General features: G+C 44.2%; 1 protein-coding gene across 1 annotated transcript in view; it reads right to left on the bottom strand.

Annotated features, from left to right (window-relative positions):
• The window catches only part of lmx1al (LIM homeobox transcription factor 1, alpha-like), a 113,310-nt gene that overhangs the window by 82,780 nt on the left and 7,656 nt on the right, over positions 1 to 22,874 (bottom strand). The window contains exons 2-3 of the mRNA XM_063035638.1: positions 20,643 to 20,728; positions 19,969 to 20,155 (exon numbers count right to left, since the gene is read on the bottom strand). Of these exons, the coding sequence (XP_062891708.1) occupies positions 19,969 to 20,155; positions 20,643 to 20,700 (245 nt within the window). The 5' untranslated portion in view covers positions 20,701 to 20,728. The remainder of the gene's footprint in view (positions 1 to 19,968; positions 20,156 to 20,642; positions 20,729 to 22,874) is intronic.

The raw sequence follows: 22,874 nt of genomic DNA, 5'->3' as shown, positions 1-22,874 counted from the left end.
AAAACAAGCTTTTCACTTTCTTGATACATGTGACGATAACAAACCAATACCAATATCAATACATATACCAATACTCTGTTGACTTCAAAATCCATGCTGTAATTTTGAAACCACCCTCTGATCAATGACCTTTATGATCAGGAAAACAAACATCAGGTTAAATGACGTGACAGACCCTCCACCATATGCCAACCAGTGCTAATTAAAGGAATTAGGTTATTTACTGAAATGTTCATGAAGCTGATTGAATTATTCACAAGCTTGTCATCATGAGCTGAGTTTGCAATCTTCTATCCCCTCCAACACCAAAGTTGCCTATGACCAAAGCTGTATCAAACTCGGCTCAACCAGTCTAAGGGTGAAGCTGACGCTGGGGCGCAGAGATTATCATGGGGTGTAGTGATCACGGGCTGGTGGTGGGGGGTGTGGTTAGTGATCACGTTGGGTGGAGGGGCTATTGTAGTCGTCACGTGCACTGACCAGTCCAAGCAGATCTGACGAAGCCTCTGCTTATAGGTGGACAGCATCCGCGCTCTCTCTCTCTCTCTGCTCAGCAGCAGGAAGGTCTCCTGCATCGTGCCTAGGCCCCCTCCCACCTATCCCTTGCTGCTGGAGCCCAGCCGGAGGAGATGAGGGCATTGGGTGACCTTCCCGTCATCATCGCTGAAAGCCTCCATGCTGATGGCGTTGCTTGTTCTGCTGCTCAATCGTTTGTGATTGTCCATCCTGGAGAAGGTTGAATCACCGTCCAACACCCCCCTTCAACCACCTCTCCCCACCCCCACCTCACAGGGCATCCCCTGGCATGTGTTTTTTGTGAAACTCCCCTCCCCTTGTCTCTCTGATTCTCTCCCTCTTTCAATCTCTCTCCTCTCTCTGTAAATCTGTCACTCTCTCTTTCACCCACTCTCACTATCACCACCTCTCTCTCACCGGACACCCCCATTGTGTGTGGCTGCCGCAGACAGTGCACCTTTAACAGTGCCTCCTTCCTCTCTTGCACAGTCAGGTGTGGCAGCTGTACCTGGCCGAGACTGGCCAGGTTAGGATCCCTACAGGTTAGTGCTCCCCCCTGGCTGTAAACCTCACAAACATCCTCCACACTCCTTTCCGGAGTTAGTGCCAAACAGAATCACGTCTCACACCAAACACAGCAGTTTCGATTGATTGGGAAGTGCTTGTAAGGAGTTCTCTGAGAACATCAGTCATCCCAGAACACGATGCATGAGGGCTGCCTGTTAGCTGAGTGAGTGGCTGCTCACTGAAGACAGTGATGAGGAGGAGGATAAGGAAAGGTGACCTGTTGGAATTCCCAACCCCAGAGAGCTCGGAGTCAGAATCAGGTTTTTTATGACCATCTTAAACATGAAATTTATTGCAGCAGTAGAGTGAAAAGACATAAAATTACTGTAAGTTACAAGTAAATAAAGTAGTGTAAAGGAAGGAATAACGCGGTAGCATTCATGGGTTTAGAGATCCGATGACTATAAGAAAGAATGTTTCTGAATCACCGAGTAAGGGTTTTTCAAGCCCTCATTCCCCCTCCTTGAAGGTAATGATGAGAAGAAGGCTGGTCCCAGGTAGTGAGATGCCACCTTCTTGAAGCACTGCTTCCCGAAGATCTCCTCGATGGTGGGGAGCGTTATCCATTTGATGGAGTTGGCTGAGTTTGTACCCTCTGCAGCCTCTTTCAATCCTGTGCACTGGAGACTCCATACCAGGCCGTGACAAAACAGCCAGAGTGTTTTCCAGTGTATACGATCATAAGACCATAAGATATAGGAACAGAATTAGGCCATCTGGCCCATTGAGTCTGCTCCACTAATTCACCATGGCTGATCAATTTTCCTCTCAGCCCCAATCGCTTGCCTTCTCCCCACATCCCTTCATGCCCTGACCGATCAAGAATCTATCAATTGCCTTAAATATACATAAAGACTTGGCATCACACAGCTGCCTGTGGCAAAGAACTCCACATATTCAAATGGCAGGAGGAGAAGATGGTGGCGTGATGCAGCGCGTGCGGCCTCTCCGGTGAATGATATCGTAATCTGTCAAGTAGGATGCCATGCACAATTCTGATTTGATGGAGGCAGACATGAGAAGCATGGAGGAACATCTAGTGAAACTTCTGAAATGCCTGCTTTGCTGCCGCTGCTACTGTGTGATCCGAAATCTCCGGAGGGGAAGGCCCCGAATCCTCGGCTTTGCATGTTGCTCGGCAGCCGGGGCCGGGGTTGAAGCGCTCGGCAGGGATGGTGCCCGATGCTCGGTGTTGGAGGGCTGGTCGGAGGCTCGAAGTTTTCAGACGGACTCAGAGTCGGACTGTGGTCGGGTGCTTCCAGGGTGCTGCATTGGCAAGTTTGCGGCACTGGAAGCTCATGGCAGGGAGAGAGTTTCTCCCTTCTACCGTCTGCGTGAGATGATGGGGCTATCGAGATTTTGAGACTTTTTTCACCGTGCCCATGGTCTGCTCTTATCAAATTACTGTATTGCTTTGCACTGTTGTAACTATATGTTATAATTATGTGGTTTTTGTCAGTTTTAGTCTTGGTCTGTCTTGTGTTTCTGTGATATCACACTGGAGGAACATTGTATTATTTTTTAATGCATGCATTTCTAACTGACAATAAAACGAGGACTGAGTGTCCTCAGTCTAATCTAATCTAATATTCAGCACTTTCAGGTTTAAGAAATCCCTCCTCATTGCCGCTCTAAAAGGACACCCCTCTATTCTGAGGCTGTGTCCTCTTGTCTTAGACTCTCCCACCATAGGAAACATCCTTTCCACATCCACTCTATCAAGGCCTTTCACCATTCAATAGGTTTCAATGAGGTCACACATTATTCTTCTGAATTCCAGTGAATACAGGACCAGACCTATCAAACGCTCTTCTTAAGCCATTCAATCTGGGAATCATTTTCATGAACCTCCTTTGAACCCTCTCCAGTTTCAACACATCCTTCCTATGATAAGGGGCCCAACACTGCTCACAATACTCCAAATGAAGTCTCACTAGTTCTTTATAAAGTCTGAACACTACACCTAGCTTTTATATTCTCGTCCTCTTGAAATAAATGCTAACATTGCATTTGCCTTCTACACCACACTCAACCTGCAAACTAACGTTTAGACAATCCTGCACAAGGACTCCCTAGTTCCTTTGCAAGCTCATTTTCTCTCCATTTAGAAAATAGTCAACCCTTTCATTTCTACCAAAGTGCATGACCATACATTTCCCTACACTGTATTCCATCTGCCAGTTCCTTGCTCATTCCCCTAATCTATCTAAATGCTTCTGTAGCCTCTCTCCTTCCTCAAAACTACCTGCCCCTCCACCTATCTTCATATTGTCTGCAAACTTTTCAACAAAGCCATCAATTCCATCATTCAAATCTTTGACACATAATGTAAGAAGAATCGGTCCCATCACAGACCCCTAAGGGACACCACTAGACACCGACAGCCAGTCTGTACAATCACTAATCAGTACTGACTGTGATCTCCTGATGAGGAAGCCGAGGATCCAGTTGCAGAGGGAGGTGCACAGACCCAAGTTTCAAAGCTTGATTAATAATGAGGGGGTGATGATATTTAATGTCGACCAGTAATCAATCACTTTTAGAGACACTACGCACTGTTGCTAGACTTGGCAGGGAGTTTGGCAGTGGGGCCTATTCTTGCTGAAATGCTCCAGTACTGGGAATCAGGGACTGGAGTCCATTGCCTGTCAGACACAGTGGAGACCCTTAAGCAAAGGGGAAGGGAAACAAATGCCCTGATATTATTTCACCTTAATGTTTTCGATTATTTGTAAATATTTCAAAATATTTCAATGATCAATTTTAAATCAAGATGCTTTTACTTGAATTATCGGAGCGTTCCTCCAGTAATGAATCTTCACAGGCTGTAAGCATAAGTCTGTTTATATATGTTTCTGAACACCAGTGACATTTTACAGTCTGAATATGGGATGGATGCTCCACCGTCAGCCTGACCAGGCCTCTGAGAGTGTCAGTGGGGTGAGATCTCCGAACTGGATCAGCTGAGGCCCGTCCCTGTCCCCATTGAGGCTGACTCCCAGCGAGGTGTCACTACCTGATTCCCAAATGTAGAACATTAAGGAGAACAGGTGTCCCCATGGCAACCAGGTGAGCGCCAGTGGGCAGCAGCTCCAGGTGGTCCAGGGTGAACCAACCTATTGATGTGCCATCTGAAAGACAGCTCCTCCAAACGTGCAGCACCTCCTCTGTACTGCACTAGAGGGTCAACTTGGATTATGTACTCAACTCCCCAGAGTGAGACTGGAACCCTTGTCTTTTCAAGTCTGTCAGAGTACATTCAGATTATTTGCCTCATTTAAGATTGTGAAAGGTGCATTTGAATCCGAGTTCTTTATCCTCCAAGTTATCACCATGGGATTTTGCTGTGTCTGGCTCTGGTATTTGACCATAAAATCCCCAAGTCCCCCAACCTGGGATCCATTCACAAGTTGCGAAACCTTTTGGCCATGGTTGGGTTCTCCAGCAGGAATACTGATGATGGAGTGGGGTCAACTGGGTGAGGCATGTTTACATGTTTCACCTCCAACTGGGGAATGTGAAATTGACGGCAATGGTTCGGACACCACTGAAAGAATGGTATGCTGCCTTCAGTTCGGGTGAATAAGACGGCTCTCAAGTCAGCAAGAGCTGCACTTTGCCATGCCGTCAGGAAGGCAAAACAGGACCATACAGGAAAAAACCTACAGCTATTTCTATGACGCCAGGGACACATAATGCATGTGGCAGGGCATTCAGGGCTTAATGGACTACAAGTCCACCCCATGTGTCAATCACGGTGATACCTCTCTTGCTGATAGGTTGAATGTTGTCTGCGCACGGATTGATGCACTGACCAGTGTGCTGATGGGGAAAGCTCCCCCGAAGAGCAGGCACTGTCTAATTACAGCTGATGTGAGGAAGACCCTATTCAGGGTCAACCCACGGAAAGCTGCAGGGCATAACAACATGCCTGGTCGGGTACTGAGAGACTGTGCAGCCCAGCTAGCACATGTTCTCAGGGGCATCTTTAATATCTCTCCAAAACAGTCCACTGTCCCTGCAGTCTTCAAGGCCACCACCATCAGCCAGTGCCCAAGAGGCCAATGGTAACCTGCCTTAATGACAACCGTCCCGTGGCACTGATCTCAATAGCGATGAAGTGCTGTGAGCCGCTGGTCGTGAACTGCATCAAATCCTGCCTTCCCACTACATTGGAACCTTATCAGTTTGTATATCATCCAAAATGGTCCATCGAAGATGCAATAGCCTCTGTCTTCCCTTTGGATACAGAGATGGATGGGGTGCCTTCATGATATTATGTGTCTGATCACAGCAAGGGGTTAAGGAGTCACATGTTTCACTCTGAGTTTGGCCTTCCTAGTATTCGTTCACCATGCCCTGGCTGTTATTGAACTGAACCATCGCCAAGTTCTTCTCCACTACCTACAGATTTATTGGTGTCTTTTAATAGTTTCTTCATGTCATGTCTTGGCCTTTGAAACGGTTGGCCAGAGGCAGCCTGGGAACAGGCATTCTGTGTACTACTCCCCAACACAACATCATGAAGTTCAGGTCCAGCGAGCATGGGGGAGTTCAACACAAAGATGTCTGTGTCCAAGCTGCCTTGCACTAGCAGTTCCAAAACATGAAAACAGAGACAAAGAGATGATTGAAACGTCCCGCGCTGTGAACAACTACTCCTGCTTTCAGCAACGCTCTCCTCCTTTAAAGAGCAGAGCAAAGTTTTCTTTTATAAATTAGCTGACACTGGTCAAAACAACAATTTGTCCCACAGTCCGGCATCTCCCCCACACTCTCGGCTTCCTCCTTCACATGGGATGAAAACTGGAATGTTTCTCAGAGTTCAGTTCCAAGGGAAGTTCAGGCTGCGGAGGGGAAATGGGCACAGATGGACGAGGTGAGGTGTGGAGGAGGCTGCAGGTTTCGCCAGCACCAAACTAATGATTCAGATAACTCCTGCCTTCCTCTGCTCTCCTGCTCACTGTAAGCTGCACTTCAAAGGGACTAAATTCTTGGGAAGTGCCTGGAGCACACCATGTTATCTTGTTATGTGCAACTTTATGAAAGCTTCTAACTTCAAATGAGGGTGGGGGTGCCTCTAGCAAAGGCAGACGGTTTAAGTGTAAAATTAAAGGACTGAAACACAAACATTCTGTGTGGCTAGCTGCACAGCTTTGCTTTTACTTGGGAAATTATTCAGGATTGGGTTAGGGTTAGGGATATCCTGGCCAAACAAAGTTGTTGTGAGATTTTTCCAACAGTCCCAACTCTCTTTTTATTTCTTTGGGAATACCAGGTAAGGTCGAGTAGGTAGGATTGTAAAGGACAACAAAAGCAATAATTTCTTTTCATATCGTGCCCTTGTATCGCAAGATACTTTAAGGCCCTTTGTGGGAACGTTAGCAACTCAATTTGACACCATTCAACATGAATAGTTGAACAATTGGTGGAAAAGTGTGTCCTGAAGTCCCACACCAATAGGTTCAAACGTGCAGAGCAGAGTGTGGATTACCCTGAGGTGTGGATTACCGCTACCCTGTTCCAGTTACTGCTGCCTTGTTCTGTCCTCCAGACAAAAGGTGAAAGCTCCTGTTCTTCCTGGGTCAGCACCTGCTGCCTGTGTGCTAGCTCCTGTTCACAGAGCATCCTTCCTGTCTGAGCAGTGGCTGAGGCTTGGTGGGAACTGACCCAATACAGAGCAGGAGACAAAGGAAGAGCTCTGCGTCCCAGTATTGGATGTCAGCCAAGCATCTGACAAGTTCAAGGCAGAGAGGGAATTGAGGGAAGTGATAAAGAAAACTGGAATGTACTGTGAGTGTGTGATGTGGAGGCTTGATTTTTGGACAGCGGAAGGAAGAGGTCAAGAGGATGAAAGTCCTGAGAGAATGTGGGCATCTCTGCAGACCACCAAGGGACTGAGATTGAGGGAGGAAGACTGAAGCAAACTCACATCAAAGGGACCTGGAGAGAAATGGAGGGTTATTTCTGAACTAGTTTAATGAAAGAACAGGTCAAAGATGCAGAAATTGGTATAATAAAGGAGTAGAAGTATGATATGAAGAGTGCTGGAGTGACTGATATGGTAGGTTGGGTGTATGGAGAGGAACCAACGATGATAGGGGATGAAGGGAAGTCTGGGAGAAGACAGGTGAAAGGTGGTTAGGGAGGAGAGAAGTGGAGGCTGGAGGTGTAATATGGGGTCATCTGGTGTAATGGGGGATCCAAACTTCGGAACCCATAGAATAGTACAGCATGGAAACAACACCTTTGGCCCAGCTCATCCTTACCAACCATGTACTTGCTCTCACCATTGGCCTTGTGCAGAAAGAGAAACATTGAGACCAGCTGAAGCTCATTACTGAATAAAGCAAAGAATGGATGGATTCATGTTGATCACATTGTGATGTACAGCCTGACCCTAATTTTATCGGCCCTATCATTTCCTATGGCAATGCTCACATGCCATCTGTCCCTGTGACCTAGCTCTACATGTCTACATTGCATTTAACGTTGATCTATAATGGATTCTGTTTAATCCTCTGAACTTGCACAAAAGCTTGGCTGTGTAGCCATTCTGAACTGATACGCTGTCCGGGCCATGAACCTGCTGGTTGGATCTTTAGGTAGAGCTCAAGATCTCTGGTCCAAACTTGTTCAGTGTTTCAGGTTGAGGAACATGGGGGTGGGGGTGGGGAGGGGATGGTGATGTTAGGGATAAACTGCTGGGGCTCTGTGTGTTGGAGCAATAACACTGGCCGCTGATAACAGTATTACTGAATTCAAGCACATCTGTGGTCAGTTTGAGCACTTCTTCCATTTTCTCATTCTCTGAGAGGTTCTATGGGGGAACTGACCCAAAAAGTAGTGGAGGCTGGCCAGTCCATCACAGATAAAGCCCTCCCCAACACAGAGCGCTGTCACAGGAAAGCACTATCCATCATCAAGGGCCTCCACCATCCAGTCCATGCTCTCTTCTCGCTGCTGCCATCAGCAAGGAGGTACTGGAGCCTCAGAACCCACACCACTAGGTTCAGGAACAGTTACTACCCCTCAACCATCAGGCTGTTGAACCGGGGGGGGGGGATAATTTCATTCAAGTTCACTTGCCCACCACTGAACTGTTAGCAAAACCTATAGACTCACTTTCAAGGATTCTTCATCTCATGTTCTCAATATTTATTGTTCAAAGTAAATTTATTATCAAACTGGATATATGTTACCATATACCATAAGACATAGGGACAGAATTAGACCTCTTGGCCCATTGAGTCTGCTCTGACATTCAATTATGGCTGATCCCTTTTCCCCCTCCTCAGCCCTATTTTCCGGCCTTCTCCCCATAACCCTTGATGCCATGTCCAATCAAGAACCTATCAAACTCTGCCTTAAATGCACCTAATTACCCAGCCTCCGCAGCTACATATGGTAACAAATTCATCACCCTCTGGCTAAAGAGATCTTCCACATCTGTTTAAAATGGACACTCCTCTATTCTGAGGCTGTGCCCTCTTGTCCTAGATTCCCCCACCATGGGAAACATCTTTTCCACATCTACTCTGTCTAGGCCTTTCAACATTCGAATGGTTTCAGTGAGATCCCCTCCCCCAGCCCTGAGATTGATTTTCTTGTGGGCATACTCAATAAATCCATAATTACCATAACAGAATCAATGAAAGACTGCATCAACTTGGGCGTTCAACCAGTGTGCGAAAGACAACAAATTGTGCAAATACAAAAATAAATTTAAAAATATTAATAAATAAGCAATACTGTTTCATTGTGGCGGTCTTTAACTCCCTTCTTTTCCTTGTAGTCTTGTTGAGACTTGAACAGAAGCCCGCAAAGTTACGCTCCCTGCTTACCTTCACCCTTACCTGAGAAAGAGGACAATCGTTTTGGCTGACGCTGGTAACGAGCCGTATTCCTTTAGAATTTAGATATTGTTTTCAGCCGCGGTGTTGGCATCCAACTTTCAGTTTGAGAGTTTTAGTTAACGGCCCCGTTGGCCTAGCGTTTATTGTTTTCCTTTTCCTTAAATTCCTACAAAGTTCGCATTAAAGTCTGAGAACTGTCGACCGACGTCAGCGTCTCTCTCGGCACTTGGGCCACAACTGAATGTTCTGACATAACCACCGTCCACATTTCACCCCCAGAGCCCTCACTGTTCCTTTCAGCCAATCTTGTCCACTTTTACCTCGTCACTATCAGCTGCTTCCTTCAAAGGTCCATTAGCTGTTCTACTCATCTTCACCTCCCTCCACTCTACTTGGACGAGCCAACAATCTCCTGCTCCAAATCCTGAGCCCCTTGTGTCATTCGCTCTTGAAACATCCCACAGTTCAGAAAACAGCGCATGAACCTAATTCCAGCTTCCGAATTTCTCCGCATCTACTCGGGCTTGGGAAGTGAACCAAACTCTCGACGAAGGGCTCCCGTGACATCCGTTCTGTTATGTACGTGCACAGCAAGAACTACAACGGAACAGTATGGTTAAGTGTTTTTTATTATTAAATCAAGCCGTGCCACTCACAGTGTGCGCACTCGAACGCCCGCGCCAAAAGAGCGAGTGCCGCCCGTTCTCCGCGCAATCGATCGGCCGCATGCGTGCAGTCAATCCGATGCGGTGCACGTTGTAAAGGCCGGAGCTGAGCATCCTGTGTCTCTCAGTGTGCAGCGAGGGAGCCCCTGATCCATACATGCCCATTACTGCTGACAATTTGTTGAAGCCCCAGTTACAAGCTGTGATATTTTATTCATTCTCAGGACCCAGAACGTTACTGGAACGACCTGCAGTTTGGGCCACTGTAATGTTTGGTGAGTACTGTAATGGCTCGATGCTCATGTACCGCATGCTAAGACATTTCGCAGACCGTGGAGTTGAGAGATACAGCGGGAGCAAGTGAAGAAAGGGTGTTTCCTTTACCGAAGTGGCTCACTCGGATCTGTTGGCCTATTCCCCAATCCTCTCTGCTTCCTTTAACACCTCAGCGTTTGACCAATCTGTAGCCCATGTTGCTAATAGATCTCCCTTTGAAGCAGGGTTAGGCTTTATTCTAACACTCTCTTTGGGCAACATAGCATCATACAATGTATAAATGCAAAAAAAAAATTGTATGCCTAAAATCTGAAATATAACCAGAAACTGCTGGAAACAGGCAGTGACTGTGAATACAGAAAAAAATATGAAATATTAACTAGATAAATGCATGTTGTCGTTGAGAGTTCCTTCTCCAAGGATAGCAGGGAGTGGGATTATCCTGAGCAACCTTTCACCTGCATTTACAACCAAATCAAACCACCAACCAATTTTGATGCTCTGCTTTACACCAAGAGCTTTTGTGCTGGCAGAACATTCAAAGCCAAGATAGTGATTCACAGGACCGTAGGGACGAGGAGTGTGTTGACAGGCTTAGACTCAACCAGTCTCTCTGCTGGCAGACCCTTCCTCTTAGCCGCACCTCTTCTGACACTGGGTAGGGAGCAGGGTGGGGGGGGGTACATTGTAAAGGGTTAATCTTTATGCTTGTTGAATGTTTTCACCGCCACTGTGGCCTTGAACATACGTGAACTGGTTGCAGGAGCTGTGATTATGACCATGGGATGCAATACGACTGTGAGAATGCTAGACTATGGGAATGCAGCCGTGGGAACGTGAAAGTTAGATGAACACAGGGGTGGGATTTGTGAAGTGTAGTGACAAGTGACGACTGGATCCAGTTTGGTGGTTTGAGCTGGTGCGTACGTATCGGTCCACTTACTGATGTATTTCATTTCAGTGGAATGCGTATAAAAGTAGAGCATTTGGGGCTTGAGGGTAGTTCTTCATGGCCTCACTGATGCGCTGGTCATGAACAGCACCACAGATCGGATGAAGTAGGAGATGTGCTGCAGTTAGAGGGGCCTGCCCATGCCTAGATAGGTGTTTAATGCTTGCTATTCTGCCCTAATAAACAAAGTTTTGTAGTTCTAAATAAATAATTGGAATCTGTGTCTTTCTGCCTATCCAAGCCAGTTCCGAGACCCTTTCATATAATAACATTTTGGCATAGCCGGCAGGATCTGATGCGTGTGGTTGAAAGCAAAAATGTTTGGAAGTAAGAGTAAGAAAGAACATCCCCCACCCACTCCATACAAAGAATACAGGGTATTGGAATAGACTAATAACTCCACAGGATTTGGCAGTCTCGCCAGTTTACTTGCAGACCACAGAATGCAAGTGGATTGGACAGACAAGCTGGACTCCCTCAGAGGTAAAGATGGGACACCATCTCATGTTCATACTAAAGGGATAAGGGTTCCCATACAAGAGGGTGTGCCAGAGAGGGGTTTATGGCCATCATAAAACAACACAAGAGAATCTCTTGGAAAGAGGAGGAAATAGGGAATCTTAAACATCAGTAAACAATGCCCTAGGGGGGCGGTTGGGGAGCCTGAATCTTTGTGGGGGAGAGTTATAGCTGTGGTAAAGGTTAAGCATCCCTCCCTGTTAGATTGCGATTTAAAATCTTGAGAAGAGTGGAAGATAGTGGAGGAGGAAACTAGGGCTGTTTGTCAGTGGGATTTATGAAGGTGGGGATGGCCCGGTGGAAAGTTCACCTTGACCATGGTAGAATCAGCAGTCCGACCCCCCCCCCCCCCCCCAGCATCTGAAAGTAATAATACTGCCCTTTTCAGGTTTGGTGGCAGTGAGGACAGTAGGACTGGCTATCCAGCTCTTGGAGAGTTTGGGACTGTAGGTGGGGCTCATAGCCAGTGAGGAAAATAGAGAAACAAAACAGAGGGGTTTTTGCCTGATATACAAGGGTCTCTGGTGCTGCTCGAAGCACGGATCCCAAAGGAACGGGTGGACAGGATACCTACCGCTGCCTTCTATGCTTCATGGAAAGATCATTGTCAAAATAAGAAGGGAGAGGAGCTGCAAGGGGGAGAGTGGGGGAAAGGGGCTTCTGCTGATTCCGCAACCAATGGTGAGAAGGACTCCTCCTTATATTCCTCCCTTGAGGTATTGCGAAAAGCTCTCCGAGACCTGCAGCAGCAGATGGCAACCTCCCACCCCACTTTCATAGGGGTGTGGCCAGGGCTCCCCGTGAATATGCTCGGCAAATCTTTCTCAGCCGGGAGACTTTAGGCCTTGTGCATCTATTGCGCTACTTTGGGGAAAGGGGAACGTACAATGATCAATGGCATTTGTTGAAACCAGGGCCGAACACACTGTGGAGGGACGGGGTAAAGTATAGGAACATCAGAGAAGGTGGAAGACATTGATTCAGGAAAATGCAGATGCAAGTCAGGAAAAGAAGTAAGACTGTCAGGAATGTGAATCACGTGGAATGTGGTGTCACAGAATGTGGGCCCTGTGTCAGAACACATGGAAAATAGTAACACAGAACATGGACCAGTGTTACATCACCTAAAACCATTTCCCATGGGCACGGGATATTAGACTTGTAACAAATAGCACACTGTGCACAGAAAGATCGGCCTTCCATGGGCAATGAAAGGTAAATGGATGAAGTGCAAATGTCAAAGAGGTAATGAAGTCAGGAAGTCACACAGGGAGAGCAGAATGAATTCTAAAATCTTAAATAACATTAAGAGAGGGATCCGAGCACTGCCTGTTTGCGGCTGTCCAGGGGAGGTGCTGGAGGCTGAGTGGCACGGTGTTGGTGCTACTCGGCTGAAGATAAGTTGTATTGTGTTTGACTGCACACTGCTGCAACTTTCATGGACTTAGGGACTTGGACTATATTGTTTACTGTACTTTACTACAACCTTATATGTGTGATATGTGCCTTATGCTGTGCATGACTGTTGGTACTGTGTTTTGCACTTTGGCCCCTGAGTAAAGCTGTTTCATTTGGCTGTATTCATGGGTATTCATATATGGTTGAATGACAATTAGACTTGAATTTGAAAAAATTAATGAATGTCTGGGAAAGCCTTGGTGTACGACCCTCCCCCACCAGTGAGAACCACTCAACTACCAAAATGTCATAGAAGAGATTTATAAAGTGAACTTTGGCCCACGTTTTGTGAAGGGATCTTGGTTTCATCCACCGCATCAAATGGTCTCTAATGTGCCCAAGGAGCTGCCCCAGACTGGATTTCGGCACCACCCACGCCACCCTTGGAAATTGGAAGTATACAGACCAGTGACTGGATCTCCTCACGTTGAGCCACGAAGGTTGGAACGGCCATAAGTGAGTCAGTGAGGAAGCTAGTGACAGGTGGAGCCTGCACCAGCAGTGACACACTTGGGCTGGAACTGTTCACAATGGAAGTGATGCATTTAGGTGATGCACTGCATCTCTCTGTTTGGCAGACTTATATGCTTGATCCAAAGTTAACTAAATTCACCGATTAAAGACTTCCTTCCCGTATCACACCACACAGGAACAATGCCTTGCTTCATATATGCACCTCACAAGTTTAGCCCTAGCTCAGGAAGGTCTCAGCTAGACGTGAAGCCTTGGACGACATTATGGCTTCCAGTGATTCCTGGTCACTCTATAACATTTTCTGTAGAATCATACATCATGGAACCAGGCCATTCAGACCAACTCACCCATGCTGACTATGTTGCCCAATGAGCTAATCCCATTTGCCCATTTGCCTGCATTGGGCTCATAGTCCTCTAAACTGTTCCTATCCATGAACTGATCTAGAGGGCTTGTTACTAACTCAACCATTATTTCTGGCTGCTCATTCCAAATACGTAACACCCTTTGCATGAAGGAGCTGCCCCTGTTGTCCCTTCTCAATTTCTTGCTTCTGATCTTAAACTATGCCCTCTTGTCTTTAGCACTCCTTCCCTGGAAAAAAGACTATCTTGTCTATGGTCCTCAGGATCTTATCAGGTCACATTTCAATCTCCTACCTCCCAGTGAACTGTCCTGGTCAACACAAACTGTCCTGGTCAACACAACCTCTCCTTCTATTTCAGGCAGCTGAGTCTAGGTAATATCCTGGTAAATCTTTCCTGCACCCTGTCTTGTTTCATAACATCTATCTTATAACAAAGTGTCAAAATGGTTGTTGTGACATACTTAGTGTGGTAGTATAGTGGGTAGTGCTTGCTGCTCTGTCTTTTAGCTTCCACCCTGGCTAGTGGTCTTGTGAAAAGGAGAGCAGAATGTGTAAGTCTCTCCCTGCCAGTACAGAGCCTCTCCAACAGCAAGCCTCATGTAGTGTCTCTTCGCTGGCGACGTTTGGAAACTGAACTCCTTTCGGACTGGCTAAACTACAGAGGATGGGGAGAAAGTCTGACCCCTGTACACATAGCGCACAGGCCCACCAGTGTGTACACACCCTGGTGCTCATGAACCAGATCCCCAGCTATGGGTGAACAGCCACACTGCTTGGTGGGCAGCCTCGGGAGAGACGAAGGCTACGGGAGTAAACCCAGACGACAAATCCAGAGTGGAGCTCCTACGGCAGCTGGACATCATTGAACATCCTCCTGGCAGCTCCTGCAGCCAAGCTGGTGCCAAACGTATTGCTTCATAAGCTTTCCTTTGGACGACACTGATGAGGCCGAGAGGGGAATCTTGATGATTGGACATCTCAGGATCTCCATACCTTCTGCCCAGGCTTGTGATGATGAAGATCAACGCCCATTGTCCTTCGAGACAGACAGATGCCAACCATAATAACGTAACCCGGATCTGGGCCATACCCTCCAAATATCCGGACCTGCCTCTCAGTTTTTTTTGCACTACCTTACTTTTCCTTTTCTATTTCCTATTTATGATTTATAATTTAAATTTTTAATATTTACGATCAATTCACACTCCAGGGAGCACGAAGAGCAGAATCAAATATCACTGTGATGATTGTATGCTCTAGTATCAATTGTTTGGTGACAATAAAGTATGAAGTAAAGTAACCAAAAACATACACAATAGGCCAAGTGGGGCCCCACCATATCTTCCATAACTGCAGCACAACTTCCCAGGTCCCACTCTCGGTGTCCTGACAGGTGAGCTGGGCCAAAGGTGTGCCAAATGTATTCTTCACCATCATATCTACCTGTGAACTATACACCTGCAGTCCTAGCTCTTTGTTCTACAAAACTCCCCCACATCCCACCATTTACCACAAAAGCCCTACCCTAGTTTGATCGGATGGTCTTGGCGAAGGTTGTGAGCAGAGACTACAATTGCCCTGCTTGCCCACAGAGAAAAGTTGGCAACATTACTGTAACTCCATTGTTCTTCAGCAATGACATAACATATTTACATATGGTAAAATGATCTAGTTGGGAGGCTTATGCTCCGAAGGGCAAGAATTAGTCATCTTGTGGGCCAGGTCTCAGGACTTACCTTTCAGTTAGTAAATTCTTCTCAGACTGCAGTCCACGCCTCCAGATCCTGCTTTTCATATCCGAGCAACACTTATTCAGAATCAGAATCAAATTTAATTTCACTGGCCTATGTCATGAAATTTGTTTTGCTGCAGCAGTAGGTAATAATTTTTTAAACTATAAGTTACAACAAGATACATATACTGTATATAAAATATGTAAGCAATACAAAATGAGAGCAAAAGAAAAATAGTGAGGTAGTGTTTGTGGATTCATTGTCAATATATTCTGCACCAGATTACATTGATACCTGGGGAACAATTCTTTTTGTTACTTGGCAGGAGAGAGCTTTCTTTGAACTTGTGCCCAGACTGCAGGCAATCCCATCAAAGATGGCAGTATTACTCTTACAGGATTTCTCCATGTTTGTGTCCATAATAGTCTCTTAAATCCAGACACCAATTACGACGTATTTCCCAACAGCCATCCAGCTTCTTGGCACACTCTCCCTATCTGTGCCTGCCTCCATTAGGTCTGGCTCTCTATTGGAGGAAATGACGGGAAGTCCTGTGAGTGACAGCAGCTTCCTCCAATCAGGAAACACTTGACACCTACAACACTCACCTGCCCGCCTCACCTTTGAGTCTTGGCACAAGAAACAGTGGCAGGTAATGGGGTTCTAACATCTCTGAGGGCTGACAGATATGTTCACTTTACCTTGAACTAAATGAATTGAATAATTTTAACTAATGGCTTATAAATACTTACAGAAACGTAGGTGAATTGCAGATTCTCCAAGGAAGCAAGGGGGTATGTTTGTGCCCAATCTGTGCTAACCTCATGGGCTTCAGAGAATGGTTCTGCAGCCTCAAACTTCTAGGCCCAGGTTGCCACCCAATTACTTCCTTCATAAGCAGCATGGTCAACAAGAACAGAACTACTGGGTGAGACATTACATGGTTCAATGTCTGGCAGAAGAATACATGGCTGAGAACTCGAAAGTTAAGTGGAACCACTTTCTTCTAACCTGGCATAAGGCAGAAGCTCAATATCAGAAGATCGAAATATACAGTAATAACACTGAAATAGTCACCAGGCCATCAGAAGGCCAAGAGATCTTATAGCCACAAGCCAATCATTACGACATTGAGCATAACATCAGAAGAAAGGGACAAAAATGAGCTAACAGGATACTTGTACGATCAAAACATGATCTATTGTGGATTTCTGAAATAAAACTTGTAACTGAAAAATCTTTGAAAGTTTCTAGGGTTTACCAGCAGGGTAGATATAGGGGGATGTAATGGATCTCCTATATTTGGATTTTACAAAGCTATTGTGACACATAAGGAATTATTATTTCATAAAAGGAATATGTCATCAATCCAATGAATGGTTGAGGACTGAACACAAGAAAATAGGAGTGGGAGTAGGCTACTTGGTTCCTCAAGCCTGCACCACCATTTAATATGGTCATGACTCACCTTCCCTAAGCCTCAGTTATCTTCAGTTCACCATTGCCCTCCATTCCCTAATCATTATCTACTTTCTCTTTTCCAACAATCCAGTCTCCACAATCCCCTGGGGTTGAGAGTTCCAGGGAAACCTTACCCTCCAGTTTAAATGACTGCTCTCCACCCTAGTCTTTTATTCACTGTTTAATGGGCAGAAGGCAGTGAATTGGAATGAGTGGGTTTTGGGGTGGCAAGTTATCATGAGAAACAGTGGGAAGATACGTGTGCTAGGATCTCAGATGCTGAGGGCTTACACCAATAAATATGGCTGAGTTCAGAGTATCCAACTTTATCAGTGTCAAGTGTGAGAGAGACCCAGGCACACAGAGCTATGAATCACTTAAGTATTTGAACAAGAAGATGGCAGATGAAGTAAAAACAGGGATCTGAAATAATCCAACTTGGCAGGAGGAAAGGCAAAAGAGCTAGATGGATCCCCAAACAGGTAAGCTGTCAAGGGGAGTGGAGAGTCGGCTCTTATCCTATTGAGTGGCAGGGGTGAATCAAAGGGCCTAATTCTACATCTTTTAATGTTTTCTGGAAGATTGTGCTTTTTTGGTGAGGGTGCACACGTGATGGTTTCCAGAGGGACACCGCTGTCTTTGTACCATGGAAGCCAAGATGCAGAGTATTCAAGGGAATTGTGGATAGCCTTTGTTGCAGTGGGTTGAGACATAAGAGAAAGGAAGTTCTGTTGCCTTTGATAGGGTTTATGACCACATGTGGAGTACAACAGTTCTAGCATCCTCATCAGAGGAAAGATCGACCTACTGACAAAAATGAGAATTAACACTACCACAATATCAGAAAAAACCAGCTATGTTTTGCAACAATCGAATAATGTTCCGTGAAACATCCCAAACTTAGAACAGTTTACAAAATATCAGAATAATTGTCAATTGATCATGAACAACAAATCATCTCAATTCTAAAATAATATAGTACCTTCAAAACTCTGGAATTATCAGACTAATCTCTGAATAGATTAGCGCAGACTAATTGGTGCAACGGAATCTCTGAATTATCAGCAAATCGTCATAATCAAAGTCTAGTCAAAAACATTCTGATGCCAGAATAGACAATTCATACCAACTCATAATCAAAAGTCCCTAAAAATGTTGGAGTCACCATTAACTTGTATCCGAATGAGCGTCAGACCACTGCAAATGAAATATTTTAATCAGCTTTAAAATGGTTGTACAATCAGCAATTCACCACAATCAATGAATAAATCTGGAATCATTTTAAGTTTTAGCAAATGCCAGTATAATGTTATCAAGTTAATCTGTTGGTGTTTTCAATAGCAGGATAATCAGCAAGCATTTTATGAAACATTTTTACAAAATCCTTCATAATTGATTAAATACACCATCATTAGCATTTCAGAATAATAACCAATGCATCAAATCAACAATCCAGTGTTACTAAAGGCAATTTATTTAACAATCCCTAAACTTTCAATGTAAAATGCTCACAATCCCAGAGGAAGCAAAAGTCCACCACATTCTTGGAAAACAATCTAAATGTTCAAAGTCTAGAATAAAAAAATTATTGCAGTCTCAGAATGTTTAACAGTTGATCACCATTCCAGAGAAATAATCTATTCTAAATAAAGAACAAAGAATATATAGTTCAGTACTATAGTATCATTAGAAGGCAATGCTGGACCAGAATAAGCAACAATTCTTATCAATGCTTAAATAATCAAAACATTTTTATAATCAAAGTGAGGTGGCAATGAATCCAGAATATAATTTATCTTAATCACAGAATAATTGTGATAATCAGTTCATCAGATTGCTGAATAATTAATTAACCATGATATATATTTTTCCCAGAATGACTAGCAGTTCATTGTAATCCTGGATAATTATATGGGATGTCAATAAATTGCTGATTGATTGTTTTATTGATTACAGGATCACAATGAAATAAGCCTACAAAATCATTGACTAATCAAAATCTTGGGATAATATTTCACAACAGTCCAAGGGTTACAAATGATAGGGCATTTTTGCAATAAATACTGAAATAGAACAGATCCAGAATAAATCTCATATGTAATATTCTCAGAAATATCAAACATCACTTCTAGAAATATAACTATTTTACCAATATCTAGATCAAATAGCTGATTCTGAAGTAATCAAAAGTGCATCAAAATCCCAGATCAATTCAATGTGAAAATCTTAAGCATTTAACAAAACATTAAAATCCCATAAGGGTACATAATCATCAGAGAACTAATAAACCATTAAAATTTCAGAAAATTCAATGAGCAGCGATAACCCCACAATTAGTTCATCACAATGTACACTTGATGAATCAAAAACAGAGTCTCAGAATAATAAACCAATCCTTGAAATCCTAGAATTTCATCAGTTTCCCAGTCGCAGCATCCATTGAAAAATTAAAAAGTGATGAACAAGTCTTCACCAGATAAAGCTAATATTCATTAAAACTTCAAGGTAATTAATCATTCAGTCATTTACTCCTGCAGGAATCATCAATTCCTTAAAGCAAGAGTTCCCAACCCTTTTTATGCCATGGACCCCTACCATTAACTGATGGGTCTGTGGACTCCAGTTTGGGAACCGCATTCTTAATGCATCATTAGCTTCAATTCATCACATTCAGAGATAGCCAACAATTCTTCACAATCCCAGAGAATGCAACAAATTTCAGTCCTGGATAATTTCTCAATCTCAATTCAGTACAATTCTAGGATACTCAATAATTAATCACAATTGTGATACAATCAATGCTGCAGTCAAAGCTATTAATCAGTACCCCTCACATTCACACAGGATTCAAACTTTCATAATCACAGAACTATCAACATTCTGTTCTAATCTGAGAATAATCACGAAATCGTCACGACCTCAGCAATTCTTTTCCAATCATACCTTACAATCCCAGAGCAATCAGTGGGTTACTGAACTCTAGGAGTAATCAAAATCAAGGAAATTCCCTCAAGAACATTGCAAGATTTAAATCAGATCAAGCTGTGAAGTAATGTTCAGAACTCAGCAATCTGGATGACTGCATTGCAACATAGTAAGTGAATGAACGACCATCAATCCTTACTTTTCATAGTCGTGTTTGCAGTACAGCATCTTGTTGCGCCAGTAGCAGGTACCGGTGAGTGGCCGCAGACATACTGTGCATTTCAAACATCCCTCGTGCCAGGATGCTTCGTTGGTTCGCAGGAGGAAGCGGTCGGTGATGGTAATGTTGCAGCCCGCACAAGTCTGCCCTGGTTTCTTCTCCGAGCCTGAACAACGACATCCAAAAGTGAGTTTGCAGAATAACTTTGCATTCCCGCCCTCTGGTTTGCTGCTGCCCCCATTCAACACCTTAAGCGTCCATTCCCTCCATCATCTAAACAGGATCCCTGATTCATGAATACCTATCAAAACAGTGACACATGAAATAACTTTATCAAAGCTCATTCATAATTAAAACAGAGTTAAAGCTCCAGCTCCTCAAGAACCTCTCATCCTCATTCCCAGACCTGTGAGACAATGAGAGATGTGAGGGCTGTCTGCCTCCCCCAATGTAATCGATCAGCTCTCAATGGCCTTTAAAGAAGTTTGGTGACGGCTTTGATACACTGCAGAAAGTTGCTAACCCTCTTAACCCATAAGGGCACCTACTCCATCCTATACTGCACATGTAACATCTTGTCTGTAGTGTTACTGCCACGGGTGTAAAGGTGGATGTTAAAGAGAGAAGTCCCAGCACTGTGATCAAGTACTAACCAGAATCCAAAGTAGGTGCAGTGTGCTTCAAACACATGGAGGTTTCTTCTGTTTTCATTTTGCTTGGCACATTTAGTGACCCAAACCTATGAAATTAACAGATACATATCAACTTAATAGCACAAATATGTCTGTGAACTCAAAACCAGAAATTGTTATCAGGGTGAGAAGTAGATTTGGGATTGTGTGACATTACTTCATAAACTATTGTTAAACCAGACTTGACTAGGGAGCTTAAGGTAAAGGAACCCTTAGGAGACAGTGATCATAATATGATAGAATTCATCCTGCAGTTTGAGAGGGAGAAATTAAAGTTAGGTGTGTCAGTATTACAGTGGCTACTACTACTACTACTACTACATCAACATCAACTCAGGCCTCCCGCGTCGGGCATGATGATGGACTCTCCACTTCTCCCTCTCCCTCATCAGTGTGTTCAATTCATCTTCATTAGCTGCGCCGCTATCTTCTAGGAACATGTTGACCATAGTCTTGGAAGGGCATCCAGGGTTCACTAGGCTGGCAGGTAGCTCAGGGTGGCGCAGACAGTGCCCCATTAGTTGCAGTCTTCTCGCCTCGATTTTAGTGGAGTAAAGGGAATTACAGAGTTCTGCGAGAGGAGCTAGCCAAAGTTGCTTGGAAGGGGACACTAGCAGGGATGACAGCAGAACAGCGAAGGCTGGAGTTTCTGGAAGCAATTTGGAAGGTGCAGGATAGATACATCCCAAAGATGAAGTAATATTCTAAAAGGAGGATGGCACACCCCTGGGTGACAAGGGAAGTTAAAGACAGCATAAAATCAAAAGAGAGGGCATATAATTTAGCAAATATTAGTAGAAAGATAGTGGATTGGGAAACTTAAAAACTAACAGAAGGCAATTAAAAAGTATTAATTATTTCCAAAGTATAGCTTTTGTCAGGTAACATACATGTGCAGTCAGGAAGTCCTGGTGATAGGACACAAGAATTTTCAATAGCTGAAACCACTCAGAAAGTATTTGAAGGTTAAGTCTACATCAGTTATTCCAGATACAGATCGTTCTCAAGAGAAAAAAAATACTGTTTGCTTATCTCTTCTTGTTGGTGACCCTTGCTGACAGACCATTGCCACCACTCATTACCTTCATCTGAAGGAAAAGTCCACTCAATGGAAATCTCCTTCATTTATACATAGCATCAAAAACTTCCTTCTCACACGGTAGATCACTTTACTAGTAAGCGTTAGTCAAGCTGTTTACCACATTCTAGACACATGATCCATCGTCACACCAGTGGGTTTTTAATCAAGGAAAACAAGAGATTCTGTAGATGCCGGAACATACACAAAATGCAGCCATGAACTCAGTTCAGGCATCTACACTTAAACATTGGAGCCACTTTAGCTACCTTCCAGACTTTATGAAGTCCGCCAATGATGAACAGTAGTATTTATCACTTATTTATTTATTCATTTATTTATTATTAATAATAATTTGCTTTTGTATTTGCACAGTTTGTTGTCTTCTGTACACTGGCTGAATGCCCAAGTCTTTCATTGATTCTGTTATGGTTATTATTCTAGTATGGATTTATTGAGTATGCCCACATGAAAATGAATTGTAGGGTTGTATAGAGTGACATATATGTACTTTGATAATAATTTTACTTTGAACTTTGAAATATTTCTTTGATATATCACCCCAGCTGACTCACAGGTGAAGTAGTCGGGTCTCGCCAATATATAGAAAGCCGCATCGGGAGGACCGGACGCAGTATGTCACCCCAGCCGACTCTTCCTCCCTCACCACCATTCAGGGCCCCAGACAGACCTTCCAGGTGAGGCGACACTTCACCTGTGAGTCGGCTGGGGTGATATACTGCGTTCGGTGCTCCCGATGTGGCCTTCTATATATTGGCGAGACCCGATGCAGGCTTGGAGATTGTTTCGCTGAACACCTACGCTCTGTCCGCCAGAGAAAGCAGGATCTCTCAGTGGCCACACATTTTAATTCCACGTCCTATTCCCATTCTGATATGTCTATCCACGGCCTCCTCTACTGTCAGGGTGAAGCCACACTCAGGTTGGAGGAACAACACTTTATATTCTGTCTGGGTAGCCTCCAACCTGATGGCATGAACACTGACTTCTCTAACTTCCGTTAATGCCCCTCCTCCCCTTCATACCCCATCCGTTATTTATTTATCTTTTATTATTATATATATATATATATATATATATTTCTCTCTCTCTCC

This window comes from Mobula hypostoma, chromosome 29, assembly GCF_963921235.1.
Source record: "Mobula hypostoma chromosome 29, sMobHyp1.1, whole genome shotgun sequence".
Classification (NCBI taxonomy): Eukaryota; Metazoa; Chordata; class Chondrichthyes; order Myliobatiformes; family Myliobatidae; genus Mobula; species Mobula hypostoma.
This window is presented reverse-complemented; position numbering and strand designations above follow the sequence as displayed.